This window comes from Scyliorhinus torazame, chromosome X (genome assembly GCF_047496885.1).
Source record: "Scyliorhinus torazame isolate Kashiwa2021f chromosome X, sScyTor2.1, whole genome shotgun sequence".
Classification (NCBI taxonomy): domain Eukaryota; kingdom Metazoa; phylum Chordata; class Chondrichthyes; order Carcharhiniformes; family Scyliorhinidae; genus Scyliorhinus; species Scyliorhinus torazame.
In genome coordinates this window covers 5,674,911-5,691,083 of record NC_092738.1, presented here as the reverse complement: position 1 = coordinate 5,691,083, position 16,173 = coordinate 5,674,911, and the positions used below count along the sequence as shown (strand labels likewise).

The following is a 16,173-nucleotide window of genomic DNA, read 5'->3' as shown; positions in this document are numbered from 1 at the left end:
CCAGCTGTTGTTATGGGAGGGTTTAGGGGTCCAGCTGTTGTTATGGGAGGGTTCAGGGATCCAGCTGTTGTTATGGGAGGGTTCAGGGATCCAGCAGATGTTAAGGAAGGGTCTAGGGATCCAGCTGTTGTTATGGGAGTGTTCAGGGATCCAGTTGTTTTTGAGGTAGGGTTTAGGGATCCAGCTCTTGTTAAGGAATGGTTTCGGGATCCAGCTGTTGTTAAGGAAGGGTTTATTGATTCAGCTGTTGTTAAGGAAGGGTTCCGGGATCCAGGTGTTGTTAAGGAAGGGTTCAGGGATCCAGCTGTTGTTATGGGATTGTTCAGGGATCCAGCTGTTGTTAAGAAAGGGTTTAGGGATCCAGCAGGTGTTAAGGAAGGGTTCAGGGATCCAGCTGTTGTTATGGGAGGGTTCAGGGATCCAGCTGTTGTTGAGGAATGGTTTAGAGATCCAGCAGTTATGGGAGGGTTCAGGGATCCTGCAGTTGTTAGGGTTCAGGAATCCAGCTGTTATTAATTAAGGTTTCAGGGATCCAGCTGTTGCCTGTCTCCGTGAAAGCGTTTTATTAATAGAACAATTAATGAATCCTTTCAGGTGCAGTTTCACTTTTTAATGCCACACCATTGCCTCAACGTTCCGCCCTTCCTCTTGGTGGGGGGCGGGGGGGCTTTGTCACATAGGCCCCAGTAAACATTGTTGCTGCCAATTATTGGGCAGCCAGAGTGGCTCCTGGAGTCCTGTATTCGGCCTGTTTCTCATGAAAGTTGAGCTCATAACTACATCTATTGTTATTTTTCGACCACGCCTGTATTTTGTCCACTCTGGGCAGTGTTACCCAGGCTGAAGAGAACCCATACGGTGAATCCCTTGTCATGTTTATGAGGCTGAGAGAAGGAGCAGGATTCGTCTTGCCTTGGCGTCTGCCACCCCAGCACCACCCCCACGCCACTTGGTCGAGAAGATCAGAGCCATCCCCAGGGAACTACCTTCTGGCCAGACTGTCTGATGACAAATAGTTGGGGGGGGGGGGGGGCTGCCCGGAGGCTCTTCCGTTTCTGGCTCCACCTACCAGCTCCATTCAGATGCAACTTGGCCTTCAAAATAGACCATGCATTCTCGCAAGACAGCAACTAGCCCGTGCTATCTGTTTCTGGGGGAAATCCAACCCATGTCTTAAAAACATTACTGAAAAAAAATTCTCCACCCCCGCACACACACACACACACACACACACATGTACACGGATGAAAATCACTGCAGACTAAGTTTGTAATGTCTGGCCTACCACAACATTTGTGAAGGATGATAGTGACTTGCAGGGTTATTATACAATTCACTGCTTCCCAACACTATAAACCCCCAAGAGCAAATGATTTTTTCATCCTCCATTACCAACAAATGAAACAACAACTGTTGTGTGGGTTGGATCATTTCTTTCAACCTTGCTATCCATTCAGCAACAAGTACCTTGAACACAGTGGGCATTGCTTGCAAAATGGTGACATTTATCAGAATCTTGACTGATCTTTTAGACTGTGTGAGAAAACATTTCCCCGTTTCCTTTCGGAATTAGGAGATTAAGTGCTGCATTTTCTATTTGCAGGTTCAGCAGCAATTCACCAATCATGTCTTTGCCACGAACCCTTGGCGAACTTCAGCTGTACCGTCTCCTCCAGAGAGCCAATCTCCTGATATATTACGATACATTTATTCAGCAGGGAGGGGATGATGTGCAGCAGTTGTGTGAGGCCGGAGAGGAAGAGTTCTTGGAAATCATGGCCTTGGTTGGTATGGCAACTAAACCTCTTCATGTCCGAAGGCTGCAGAAGACCTTACAGGAATGGGTGGTTAACCCTGTCATTTTCAACCAGCCTTTAGCGTCTGTTCCAGTCCGTTGTATTCCTGCATTTAAAGTGTCAAAGGCATTTTCACAGGAGCCAAACAAGAGACCAGTCAGCAATGGCACTTCTCCTGAAATGCAAGTCAAACATCTCCAGAGTTTCAGAAATGCATCAGCGAGGAGCGTCAGCCCTAACTCCTCATCCGACAATGGGGCGAAGAATCCCTTCCTGCGTGTTTCTAGTGATGCCCGTGTTGGGCACACATGCTTCTCCGAGGAGGACCAGGTTCTCCCCACATCTCCCCGAGAGAGAACATGTAAACTGGAGCTTGATACAGTCCGCACAATCGCAGAGAGTGTCAAACACATGATGGCTACCTTTCCCAGAAGCGATCCCACAGAACTTTTGAGACTGAACAAGAATTTGGCAATGTCCTTGGGTCACAACTTCCAGATGGATAATAGTAATGCCATTGAGGAAGAAGAAATCCGGAAATATAGTGTAATCTATGACTCCAAACACAAGGACAGAAAACACCTGACAAAGCACAAGGTTGGGAACTGATTGTACAATCCTTGTGTGTAAATAGAATCAGTTATGACAGGGTGTGAGGGACAGAGAGTGGACACAGTTTAATAAAAATACAAGGACAGGTAGGGGGATTGAAGGAGCGCTCTGATAGCTAACAATCATTGCAAATACCCGTTCCCTTCAAACTTTGTATCATCGTGTATAGGGCTGCTATTGTAAAATAAAGAGAAATATAATTTTAGTTTTAAACATCTTACCGGATCCATACTCTTAATGTTAATGATGAACTCAAATAGGCATCTTTTAATTCGCACACTATGAATTTTCTTAATATTTGGCTTTATCTTGTGACATGGACAGTTGCTGGGATGCCAAATACTAAGGTGACCACAGACTTTCTCATTCACCACTGCGCACATAACCTTTTCATTGATGGCGATCTCAAATAGTCATCAAGTTCATTTGGCCATAGTTTTTTACTTCCTTCTTTCATGGGATGTGGACATTGCCCAGAGACTTTTTCCCAGGGTAGAGGGGTCAATTTATTGCCCATCCCTAACTGCCTTGAACTGGGTTCCTAGCTCGGCCATTTCAGAAGACATTGATGCAGATCTGGAGTCACATGTAGGCCAGACTGGGGAAGGACGGCAGATGTCCCTCCCTGAAGGACATCAGGGAACCAGATGGGTTTTAAAGACAATTACTGAGACTAGTGTTAAATTCCAGATTTTAAAAAAATTAACCAAATTTAAATTCCACCATGATAGGACTTGAACCAACGCTAGCCTGGGCATCTGGATTACTAGTCCGGTGACATTACCACTCCGCCAACATCTCCCTACCAGTACAGATGGTCAAAAGTAACTTTTTTTCCCGAGGGCCGGACATGAGCAGAGAAGAACAATGGATCTTCAGATCCGAAAGCCACACTGCTCCACTATTGAAAGGTTTCTGCGATTCGAGGAGAATTTAAGCAGTTTGCCTTTTTATTGAGAAATCATGGGGAAACAGTCATGCCCCAGATTGTTCAGCATCACCACAGTTGAATAAAGTGAGGAAGAAGATGAGATGAATCCAGAGTAATGGTTCGGTGAGGCGAAGATTGGGTTTTCAAACGTGTAGAAAACGGAGTAGGTTGAGGAGCTGTCCAGTTTGGAGGATCCGAGAATGAATGAGTTAGAGTGGGAGATGGGCCAATGGGACTAATTTCAACGATGAAGATGCAGGTAGGAGGAACAGGGGCAAAACCTGTTGTTTGTGGCAAGTAGCAGATCTAATATTCAATTAGAAGTCATTTGAATCTTGATAAAGCAGAATGAGAATTGGATCTGGGTTTTACGAATCTGGGTTTTACAACATTCTCCCCAGTGTACGTCAGTAAAAACCAGTCACGTCTGCTCCTCATCCCAGTTCTCAGGATCCCATATAATAACGGGCCTGTCAACCCGTTTGCAAGTGTGCATACTTCTTATAGATGATGGTTGTAGTTTGAATCTTGAAATGCAACAAGTTTCTTCAAACTTACAGTACATTAAACAAGACACGAGTTGTGCACACATTAATACGTGTGTGGAGGAGGTTTATGTTCTTTGTACTGTTGCAGCTGTATAGAACCTTAGTTAGGCCACACTTGGAGTATAGTGTTCAATTCTGGTCGACACACTACCAGAAGGATGTGGAGGCTTTAGAGAGGGTGCAGAAGAGATTTACCAGAATGTTGCCTGGTATGGAGGGCATTAGCTACGAGGAGAGGTTGAATAAACTCGGTTTGTTCTCACTGGAACGACGGAGGTTGAGCGACCTGATAGAGGTATACAAAATTATGAGGGGCATAGACAGAGTGGATAGTCAGAGGCTTTTCCCCAGGGTAGAGGGGTCAATTACTAGGGGGCATAGGTTTAAGGTGCGAGGGGCAAGGTTTAAAGGCGATGTACGAGGCAAGTTTTTTACGCAGAGGGTAGTGGGTGCCTGGAACTCGCTACCGGAGGAGGTGGTGGAAGCAGGGACGATAGTGACATTTAAGGGGCGTCTCGACAAATACATGAATAGGATGGGAATAGAGGGATACGAACCCCGGAAGCACGGGCATTCACGGGCAGCACAGTAGCATTGTGGATAGCACAATTGTTTCACAGCTCCAGGGTCCCAGGTTCGATTCCGGCTTGGGTCACTGTCTGTGCGGAGTCTGCACATCCTCTCCGTGTGTGCGTGGGTTTCCTCCGGGTGCTCCGGTTTCCTCCCACAGTCCAAAGATGTGCAGTTTAGGTGGATTGGCCATGATAAATTCCCCGTAGTGTCCAAAATTGCCCTTAGTGTTGAGTGAGGTTACTGGGTTATGGGGATAGGGTGGAGGTGTTGACCTTGGGTAGGGTGCTCTTTCCAAGAGCCGGTGCAGACTCGATGGGCCGAATGGCCTCCTGCACTGTAAATTCTATGATAATCTATGAAGTGTAGAAGTATGGTCGGCGCAGGCTTGGAGGGCCGAAGGGCCTGTACCTGGGCTGTACTTTTCTTTGTTCTTTGTACAGGTGATATCAGAGATGTACTGGTAATATCAGAGATCTACTGGTAATATCAGAGATGTACTGGTGATATCAGAGATCTACTGGTAATATCAGAGATGTACTGGTGATATCAGAGATGTACTGGTGATATCAGAGATGTACTGGTGATATCAGAGATCTACTGGTGATATCAGAGATCTACTGGTGATATCAGATCTACTGGTGATATCAGAGATCTACTGGTAATATCAGAGATGTACTGGTGATATCAGAGATCTACTGGTGATATCAGAGATGTACTGGTGATATCAGAGATGTACTGGTGATATCAGAGATGTACTGGTGATATCAGAGATGTACTGGTGATATCAGAGATGTACTGGTGATATCAGAGATCTACTGGTGATATCAGATCTACTGGTGATATCAGAGATCTACTGGTAATATCAGAGATGTACTGGTGATATCAGAGATCTACTGGTGATATCAGATCTACTGGTGATATCAGAGATCTACTGGTAATATCAGAGATGTACTGGTGATATCAGAGATCTACTGGTGATATCAGAGATGTACTGGTGATATCAGAGATCTACTGGTGATATCAGAGATGTACTGGTGATATCAGAGATGTACTGGTGATATCAGAGATGTACTGGTGATATCAGAGATCTACTGGTGATATCAGATCTACTGGTGATATCAGAGATCTACTGGTAATATCAGAGATGTACTGGTGATATCAGAGATCTACTGGTGATATCAGATCTACTGGTGATATCAGAGATCTACTGGTAATATCAGAGATGTACTGGTGATATCAGAGATCTACTGGTGATATCAGAGATGTACTGGTGATATCAGAGATGTACTGGTGATATCAGAGATGTACTGGTGATATCAGAGATGTACTGGTGATATCAGAGATCTACTGGTGATATCAGATGTCTGGGGCGTCATTCTCCGACCCCCCAGAGGGTCGGAGAATGGCCGTTGGCCGCCGTGAATCCCGCCCCCGCCGGTTGCCGAAGTCTCCGAAGGGAGAAAAGTCGGCGGGGCGTTAATGTCGCCGCTGCCGCGGAGAATGTCACGGGTCTGCGCAAGGCAGCCGATTTTCGGCCTGCCGATATTCTCCCTTCCGGATGGGCCGAAGTCCCGTCGACGTGATGACCGTTCACGTCGACGTAAATTAAACCTCCTTTTCATCGGCGTGACCCGGTGCTCCAGGTTCACGCCGACCAGCGTGGAGGTGAGTGACGGCCTGGGGGGTTGGTTCTGGGCAGGCGATGGCGTGGCCGCAGTCTGAATGCGTGAGGAGAGGTGTGTCTCGGGTTGTGTGAGTGTGTGTGCGGCGGGGGGGGGGGGGGGGGGGGGGGGGGTGGTTAGAGTGGGCTGGGCTCCGGGGGAGTGCCGGGAGGGGGGTCCGTGCCGGGGAGGGGGATGGGGGGTCCGTGCCGGGGTGGAGGTTGGGGTCCGTGCCGGGGAGGAGGTTGGGGGGGGGGGGTCCGTGCCAGCCAGGGGGATGGGGGGTCCGTGCCGGGGAGGAGGTTGGGGTCCGTGCCGGGGAGGAGGTTGGGGTCCGTGCCGGGGAGGAGGTTGGGGGGGGGGTCCGTGCCGGGGAGGGGGATGGGGGGTCCGTGCCGGGGTGGAGGTTGTGGGGGGGGGGGGTCCGTGCCGGGGAGGGGGATGGGGGGGTCCGTGCCGGGGAGGAGGTTGGGGTCCGTGCCGGGGAGGAGGTTGGGGGGGGGGGGGGGTCCGTGCCGGCCAGGGGGGTGGGGGTTCAGTGCCAGGGAGGAGGTTGGGGTCCATGCCGGGGAGGAGGTTGGGGGGGGGTCCGTGCTGGGGAGGGGGATGGGGGGTCCGTGCCGGGGTGGAGGTTGCGGGGGGGGGGGGGTCCGTGCCGGGGAGGGGGATGGGGGGGTCCGTGCCGGGGAGGAGGTTGGGGGGGGGGGGGGGTCCGTGCCGGGGAGGGGGATGGGGGGTCCGTGCCGGGGAGGGGGATGCGAGGGCAAGTGAGTTGGTCCACCTGGCCAGGTGCCAGCCTCCAACAGTTGGACCCATGCGGTCCATGCCACCTGGCTGGGGGGAGGAGGGGATATGGGCAATGATGACATGTCGTCGTTCCCCTCCCCCGCACCAGGCCGTCATGTTTTCAGATCATCCAGCGATGTTGGCCGCCGTGGCGGCAGCCGCTAATGTCTATGTTGCCCTGGGTGAGGAGGAGGAGGAGGAGCGTGCCAGAGAGGCGGCGCAGGCTGCCGCAGAGGGACAGGCGGCAGCTGCCCAGGCTGGAGGGACACCTGACCGACAGGACGAGGAGGGGGAGGAGGACGTCACGGCCTCACGGCAACGGAGGCACCCGAGGGCGCCCCGTGTGTACCGGCCCCGGCAGTCATACCAGGACCCCACGGACCGGGAATGCAGGAGGAGACTCCGGATGAGCCGGGAAACCGTGGCACACATCTGCCACCTGCTGGCACACCTGTCACCGCGTGGCACTGGCGGGGGACACCCTCTCCCTGTGTCCGTCAAGGTTACGGTGGCCCTGAACTTTTAAGCAACGGGGTCATTCCAGGCACCGAGTGGGGACCTGTCCGGCATATCGCAGACATCGGTGCATCGGTGCATCCGGGCAGTGACAGATGCCCTATATGCCATGGCGCACCGCTACATCCGCTTCCCCGTGGACCGGGCCAGCCAAGATGCCCGGGCCGTGGGCTTCTCTGCCGTGGCCGGGTTCCCCATGGTCCAGGGCGCGATCGATGGGATGCACGTCGCCGTGCGGCCACCTGCAGATAACAGTGCCGTGTTCACCAATAGGAAGGGGACCTAGTCGATGAACATACAGGTGGTCTGCGACCACCGCATGATGATACTGCACATCTGCGCCCGTTATCCAGGCAGTGTACACGACTCATACGTGTTGTCGCGGTCATCCATCCCCGGCATGTACGAGGGATGCCATCCCCGGCTGAGGGGCTGGTTGCTGGGCGACAGGGGCTACCCATTGCGATCGTGGCTGATGACGCCTATACGGAGGCCACGCAATGAGGCGGAGAACCGCTACAATGATGCCCATGTAGCGACAAGGGGAGTGATAGAGAGGTGCTTTGGCGTGAAGATGCGTTTCCGGTGCCTGGACCGTTCTGGGGGCGCCCTCCAGTATCGGTCAGATAGGGTCGGCCGCATCATTGTAGTGTGCTGCGTCCTGCACAACATAGCCCAGCAGAGGGGCGATGTGCCGCAGGCAGAGGAGGGCGGAGTGGAGGAGCAGCAGGAAGAGGCCCAGTCCTCCCCAGATGAGGGGGATGGGGGCAATGGTCAGGGCAGACGGGCTAGACACAGGCGGGTGGCTGTCCACCGTTACCGACTGGCCCAGCGGGCACGGGACAGACTGATAGACGCCCGCTTCACTGACTAGATGGGCATGGGAATCGGGTAGTATGGCCACAGACCGCACACCATGGCAACAGCCGACCACCCAAACCCCCCACCCATCCACCCACCCAGCACCCTCACCCCCCTCCCCAACCCCACCCACCCCACCCGCATGCACACCCCCCCCCCCCCCCCCATTGCCGATCCACCTGCGGCACAACGGGCCGGGCTCACACAGTTGCGGGTGGACGCGTGTCTATTGCAGGCCATGGAGGATGATGACAACCCGCCTCCGATGAGCTCCTGGCTCCACATCGTTGGACTATGTCTGACCCATGGCCACAGTACCACCATCCACCCGGACCATCCCTGCATGCGGCTGTGACACTGCAGCGCACGGTCCCGTCCTCTGCCCGGGGGGATGTTGATGGCGGCCCAGGGGGAAGGGGGCAGACTCACCTGGGGCTGAGGCAAGACCACCTCTCACACACACACACTTGCGCTCAACGTACATAACACCCCCGCACACTTTGGACAGAGCACAAAGGCAGCTTCTGTAGGTGTAACATTGACTTTAATAACCAAAGGAGTTCATGCACGTGCCCTAGCCCCTAAAACTCATCTGTGCCCTGCACCCGTGCCAACTTACTCAGTGTCTAATTGTTTGGCCTTACGGGCCCTTTGACTACGTCTGCGTGGTTCCCCAGATGGCACAGCAGAACTGGAGGTGGACTCCTGTGATTCCTGCCCTCTGACACGGGATCCCTTTGGCGGCCGTTTCCTGGGGCGTCCTGGCCTAGATGGGCCAGGCTGCGGCCCGGGCGACTGGGATGGCGAGCTGCCAGCCTGTCCTGCCCGTTGCCCACCCGATGCACCTGGGACGGAAGGGGGGGGGGGGGGGGGGGGGGAGTCCGAGGTGTCGCGGTGTACCGGGACCTTCCCTACAGGGGGAGCCGGGACGGACCACACCACCTCCTCCTCCCTCGGGGTGCCTGGTGGCCCCCAGACCTCTACATGGGTGGGGGATGCGAACGGACTGGCCATCCGACGCCCCCCCGACATCTGGCGCTGCCAGTCCTGGAGGCCCGTGCTGGTATCGACAGGGTTCTGCAGGTTTGCAGCCATGGAGCCCAGGGTGTTGTCAAACCCTGTCTGTGACAGTGCGACGCCGGCTCGCACATGGCCACTGGCGCCGATGCCCTCAGCGATGGCCTGCAGAGACTGGGCCATGGCCTGCAGAGACTGGGCCATGGCCTGCTGAGACTTGGCCATGGCCTGCAGAGACTGGGCCATGGCCTGCAGAGACTGGGCCATGGCCTGCTGAGACTGGGCTATGGCCTGCAGAGACTGGGCCATGGCCTGCAGAGACTGGGCCATGGCCTGCTGAGACTTGGCCATGGCCTGCAGAGACTGGGCCATGGCCTGCTGAGACTGGGCCATGGCCTGCAGAGACTGGGCTATGACGTTGAGCGCCTCTGCCATCTGGTGCTGGCACTGGCTCATGGCCTCCTGTGAGAGGGCAGCCATGTCCTGGGCCACAGACGCCGCCTGCACGGAAAGCCCCAGGCCTCGCAAACCGTTCCCCATGTCTGACACCGTCGCACCCATTGCCTCCACCGCGGACGCCACCCGTGCGGTGTCAGCCTGGGTGGCACGCATGACCGGCACCACTCCCAGCTCCTGGACGCGGGTGGACTCCTCCACCTGCGACTGCAGCCGCCGCAAGCCGGCCGTCACCCTCTTCGCTCGTCTCCGGGTCGGTGGTTGCATCGGATCTATGGGTGGGTGTGGTTACTGCAGGAACCCGGGATCCATCTGGGCGGCAGATGTTCGCTTGGGCTGGGCTGCCCTCCGACCGCCCGGCCCCTCTGCTGCTCCTACCTCCACCTGCTGTACCGGGACGGCTGTGTTGTGCGCACCAGTGAGTGTACCAGACGCCTCATCACTAAAGTGCCCAACCGAGGTGAGTGTTTCTGCGATGGTGGAGGGTGTTGGTGACAGCAGTGGCGTTGTGTCGTGCTCTTCGTCCCACTCTGAGTCCATGGCACTTTGGGGTGGGGGTTCGTCTCCACCCATCCACTCTGAGTCACTGTCCGGTATTTCGTCTTCCTGGGTAGTGCTGTCCCGGGTAGGGGTGTCCTGGGTAGGGGTGTCCTGTGCAGTGCTGTCCCGGGTAGTGGTGTCCTGGGTAGTGGTGTCCTGGGTAGTGCTGTCCCGGGTAGTGGTGTCCTGGGTAGTGGTGTCCTGGGTAGTGGTGTCCTGGGTAGTGGACACCACTACCCAGGACAGTGGTGTCCTGGCTCGGATGTGACGTGGGCCTGTGGCTGCCCCCCTCGTCGCTGGGTGGTCGCTCCCGCACGTGACGGGGGTGTCGTCTCCCTGTTGCTCCAGGTCTCTCCGTGTCCCGTGGTGTGCGAGGGGCATCCTGCGGGCGTCGCATGCCGGAGGGTCCGTGTCTCTCCGTGTCCCGTGGTGTGCGAGGGGCATCCTGCGGGCGTCGCATGCTGGAGGGTCCGTGTCTCTCCGTCTCCCGTGGCCTCCGAGGGGCATCCTGCGGGCGGTCTGCATCTGCGGGGATGGGTGCCTGGACGTTTGCTCCTGCGATACACAATAAAGCATGCATGGTTAGACATCAGGCAGTGATCAGGTGATATGGGGGAGGGGGATATAGGGGAGGGGAGATATGGGGGAGGTGGGGGATATGGGGGAGGGGGGAGGGGGATATAGGGGAGGGGAGATATGGGGGAGGTGGGGGATAGGGGAAGGGGGGGATATGGGGGAGGGGGGATATGGGGGAGGGGGGATATGGGGGAGGGGGGATATGCGGGAGGGGGGATATGGGGGAGGGGGGATATGGGGGATATGGGGGAGGGGGGGATATGGGGAGGGGGGGGATATGGGGGAGGCTCACCCTGCCTGCTCTGACGAGGTCGTTCACCTTCTTGTGGCACTGGGTGCCTGTCCGTGGTGTCAGGGCCACAGCGGTGACGGCCTCTGCGACCTCCCTCCACAGACGCCGGCTGTGGAACCTCGGGGCTGAGCGGCGGCCAGCCATCCGGTCGGGTGTTCCGGTCGGCTGTTCCGGTCGGGTGGGGGGGAGCAGCGCGGCCTTATGAGCCGTCACGCCGTGCAGCGCGTATGACGCTGCACGGCGTGAACCACTGCGCAAGCGCGGATCCCGTTACGTCGCTGCTAGCCCATTTCGGGCCGGAGACTTTCGACCCATTTTTCCGACGTGACGCAAGTTGGATTTGCGCCGTTTTTTGCGCTGATCGGCGGACTTTCCGCCGATAATGGAGAATCTCGCCCCAGAGATCTACTGGTGATATCAGAGATACCAGACTGGCTTCATCATTAAAACAGTCTCTCTTCTAGCAGAATGACTCTGGCCTTTGAACCAACACCCCGGTTTTTAAGTGAGTTCTCTTTGAAATTTTGAAAATGCCAGCTTGAAACAAAGCCCACTTTTTTTAAACAGAAAGCTATTTTATCCCCATTTCCTTAATTGCAACCGATTTTCATCAAATGTCATTCCACATCTGCTGTTAACCACAAACTGTGTCAACAAGATGCCTACTGGAGCTGGAGTCGAAATAATACAGGATCAGACACACACTGACTTACTTTAAAATCCACTGGGGATGTTTATGTGGGCGATTCATCCATTTAAACCAGAGACATAGGGAAAGTGTGTCAGTATATCTGAACAAATGTAGCTAGTCAAGCCCCCCCAAAACAATTACATTCACTTTCTCTTCTGGTGCATTAAACAGAGGAACCTGGAAATTATTGGATGGAATGTTTGATTGTGTAACACTTATCATAGAATCCCTACAGTGAAGAAGGAGGCCATTCGGCCCATCGGGTCTGCACTGACGCTCTGAAAGAGCCCTTCACCGAAGCCCTTTTCCCTGCCCTATCCCAGTAACCCCTTAACCTAACCTCCACATCCCTGGACAATTTAGCATGGCCAATCCACCTAACCTGCACATCTTTGGACTGTGGGAGGAAACCGGAGCACCCGGAGGAAACCCACGCAGACACGGGGAGGACGTGCAGACTCCGCACAGTCACCCGAGACCGGAATTAAACCCGGGTCCCTGGCGCTGTGAAGCTGCAGTGCTAACCACTGTGCCGTGCCGCCATAATTCCTCTCTGCACTTTTTATAGAACCATAAATGTTAAAGTGGCTAAAATGCCAGAGAAGTATTTGATGTGAGCACATCCAAAATTCATACTACCCACAAACATTTCGAACCTGTGGTCTCTTAGAACGGCTGTGAATTGGAGGACCAGTTTAAAACACCACCTGCCTCAATTAGCTGTTAATTTTAACACTCCATGGTTCTTGCAAGTTGGCGACTTCAAACAAATGGGGATTCATTCTGTCCTATCACCAAAATACTGCCCTTACAGGTCAGCCTCAGTTACAGGCCAGTCTCTATATCTATGGAAAGAAGTCTTACCACCAGGTTAAAGTCCAACAGGTTTGTTTCAAATCACTAGCTTTTGGAGCACTGCTCCTTCCTCAGGTGAATGAAGGAGCAGCACTCCGACAGCTAGTGTTTGAAACAAGCTGTTGGACTTTAACCTGGTGTTATAAGCTTCTTACTGTGCTCACCCCAGTCCAACGCCGACATCTCCACATCATGGCTACCATCTATATTTATGGGCATTGGTGCAGAGCAAATGCTGCTCAAGAATGCGCAGTGTGAGCAAGCATCTACTTACCCTTTCGAGAGGCCAACAGCACGCTTGATTGGATTGGACTGCAGTGCTGCTTTCTAAAATGACATGGTGCTGCTCGTATTGCCTTCGATATGGGTTGGACTCTGAAACACTCTCTATTTCTAATCCTGCTTCCAGCTGACAATCAATGAGGTGGCGGCAGCTCAGTTCTGCATGAAAGATAACACCCTGCTATCACGGAGAGTCAATCTCTTTTCACTGACCGGACAAGTGGCTCGAGAGTGCGTTTACACTTGTACTCACAGGAAAATACGGTAAGACAAAGGAGGTACCCTCCTGTACGACAGCGCCAAGCACAGGTTGCTTTTTTTAAATCCTAAGTGCTTTTAGTTAAAATATAATTTTTCTATGACAGTTATTATATGCACTGTGCCGGACCTGGTCCTCTTACCTCTTGTTTGACAGTCCCCAGGTCTAATCCCTGTCCTGTGCCAATTTAGTTCATCTCAGTTCTTGTAGAAGTTTGGACACTACACTTTGCCCCAATGCCTCTGGGCAAGGGAGAGGGAAAGCTGGAATCAAGACGATCGGGTCCTGATCAGTGTACAGTGACTCCTGTTGGAAAGCATACATATATGGATTGGATCAATTAAGGGTTAGAGAGCTGGTCAAAATTATAAGGGATTTTGATCAAACTAATAGGGAAAAACTGTTTCTACTGGTTAACGAGTCTGTAATTCGAGAGCATAATTTTAAAATCATCATTTAAAAAAATGATGGGTATGTTTCAAAGAACAAATCTTTATTCAGATAAAAAGTGCTGGAAAAACAGCACCTGTGGCGAGAGGAACTTGAGTTCATGTTTCGAGTGCAATGTGACTCTTCGAACTTTGATTCTATTCACTTTTTTCCCCCTCCACAGATGCTGTCAGACCTGCTGAGTTTTCCCAGCATTTGCTGTTTTGATTTCAGTATTTGCATTTTAGTCTTTCCTTCGAGGGTTGTTTGGACATGGCATTCCAGTTGGAAACCGCAAAATTGATGATACATTTTAAAATGGATGTGGATAAATGTTTGAAGTAGAACTCAGAAACAAAAAGAGTACAGGGATAGCTCGCTTTCTAAGAGCCAGGATGGGCTGAATGACTTACTTTGGTCCGTAAAATCCGATCACTGAATTCTATGATCAGGGAAGAGAAATAAAATGTATTCTATTCATCTATTCAAATCTCGTTTCTTTGGTATCTTCTAAAGCTCTTTGTAATCATTATTCTATCTTCAGATTAAATTCTGATGAAGTCGATGGCCCCACTGAAGAATATAAAACTCGAGGTATGTCCAATCTCGAGTGGTACAGTGCCAGAGTTGGTGTGGAATTATCCAATAGTTTGAATTGAGTCTTTTAAATAAAACAGTATAAGGTGTGCCTTGCATGATTTCAATTGGAATTAAGAGATGATTTGAATGAAGCATTTTAGACTGTAGCGATTTATCACATCTCAAAGTGCATAAGAACATAAGAACAAGGAGCAGGAGTCGGCCATCTGGCCCCTCGAGCCTGCTCCACCATTCAATGAGATCATGTCTGATCTTTTGTGGACTCAGCTCCACTTTCCGGCCCGAACACCATAACCCTTAATCCCTCTATTCTTCAAAAAACTATCTATCTTTATCTTAAAAACATTTAATGAAGGAGCCTCTAATGCTTCACTGGGCAAGGAATTCCATAGATTCACAACCCTTTGGGTGAAGAAGTTCCTCGTAAACTCAGTCCTAAATCTACTTCCCCTTATTTTGAGGCTATGCCCCCTAGTTCTGCTTTCACCCGCCAGTGGAAACAATCTGCCCGCATCTATCCTATCTATTCCCTTCATAATTTTATAAGTTTCTATAAGATCCCCCCTCATCCTTCTATATTCCAACGAGTACAGTCCCAGTCTACTCAACCTCTCCTCGTAATTCAACCCCTTCAGCTCTGGGATTAACCTAGTGAATCTCCTCTGCACACCCTCCAGTGCCAGTACGTTCTTTCTCAGGTAAGGAGACCAAAACTGAACACAATACTCCAGGTGTGGCCTCACTAACACCTTATACAATTGCAGCATAACCTCCCTAGTCTTAAACTCCATCTCTCTAGCAATGAAGGAAAAAATTCCATTTGCCTTCTTAATCACCTGTTGCACCTGTAAACCAACTTTTTGCGACTCATGCACTAGCGCACCCAGGTCTCTCTGCACCGCAGCATGTTTTAATATTTTATCATTTAAATAATAATCCCTTTTGCTGTTATTCCTACCAAAATGGAGAACCTCACATTTGCCAACATTGTATTCCATCTGCCAGACCCTAGCCCATTCACTTAGCCTATCCAAATCCCTCTGCAGACTTCCGGTATCCTCTGCACTTTTTGCTTTACCACTCATCTTAGTGTCGTCTGCAAACTTGGACACATTGCCTTTGGTCCCCAACTCCAAATCATCTATGTAAATTGTGAACAATTGTGGGCCCAACACTGATCCCTGAGGGACACCACTAGCTACTGATTGCCAACCAGAGAAACACCCATTAATCCCCACTCTTTGCTTTCTATTAATTAACCAATCCTCTATCCATGCTACTACTTTCCCCTTAATGCCATGCATCTTTATCTTATGCAGCAACCTTTTGTGTGGCACCTTGTCAAAGGTTTTCTGGAAATCCAGATATACCACATCCATTGGCTCCCCGTTATCTACCGCACTCAATGTCCTCAAAAAATTCCACTAAATTAGTTAGGCAAGACCTGCCCTTTATGAACCCATGGTGCGTCTGCCCAATGGAACAATTTCCATCCAGATGCCTCGCTATTTCTTCCTTGATGATAGATTCCAGCATCTTCCCTACTACCGAAGTTAAGCTAACTGGCCTATAATTACCCACTTTCTGCCTACCTCCTTTTTTAAACAGTGGTGTCACGTTTGCTCATTTCCAATCCGCCGGGACCACCCCAGAGTCTAGTGAATTTTGGTAAATTATCACTAGTGCATTTGCAATTTCCCTAGCCATCCCTTTTAGCACTCTGGGATGCATTCCATCAGGTCCAGGAGACTTGTCTACCTTTAACCCCATTAGCTTGCCCATCACTACCTCCTTGGTGATAACAATCCTCTCAAGGTCCTCGCCTGTCATAGCCTCATTTCCATCAGTCACTGGCATGTTATTTGTGTCTTCCACTGTGAAGACCGACCCAA

General features: G+C 52.0%; 1 protein-coding gene across 1 annotated transcript; it reads left to right on the top strand.

The window, feature by feature from the left end:
* The first annotated feature begins 1,625 nt into the window (after positions 1 to 1,625).
* On the top strand, positions 1,626 to 14,340 carry LOC140405329 (NGFI-A-binding protein 2-like). The gene is made up of 3 exons (XM_072493620.1): positions 1,626 to 2,393; positions 13,121 to 13,257; positions 14,226 to 14,340. Exons 1-3 carry the CDS (start codon positions 1,626 to 1,628, stop codon positions 14,338 to 14,340), a joined length of 1,020 nt encoding a protein of 339 aa, XP_072349721.1.
* Positions 14,341 to 16,173: the final 1,833 nt, after the last annotated feature.

What these genes read in the sequence shown, in the direction of transcription:
- LOC140405329 (XM_072493620.1), top strand. Translation starts at nt 1,626, where the DNA reads ATGTCTTTGCCACGAACCCTTGGCGAACTTCAGCTGTACCGTCTCCTC. An exon ending in AACACCTGACAAAGCACAAG is followed by an intron (nt 2,394 to 13,120) that starts GTTGGGAACTGA and finishes TCCTGCTTCCAG; the next exon opens with CTGACAATCAATGAGGTGGC. An exon ending in TGTACTCACAGGAAAATACG is followed by an intron (nt 13,258 to 14,225) that starts GTAAGACAAAGG and finishes TTCTATCTTCAG; the next exon opens with ATTAAATTCTGATGAAGTCG.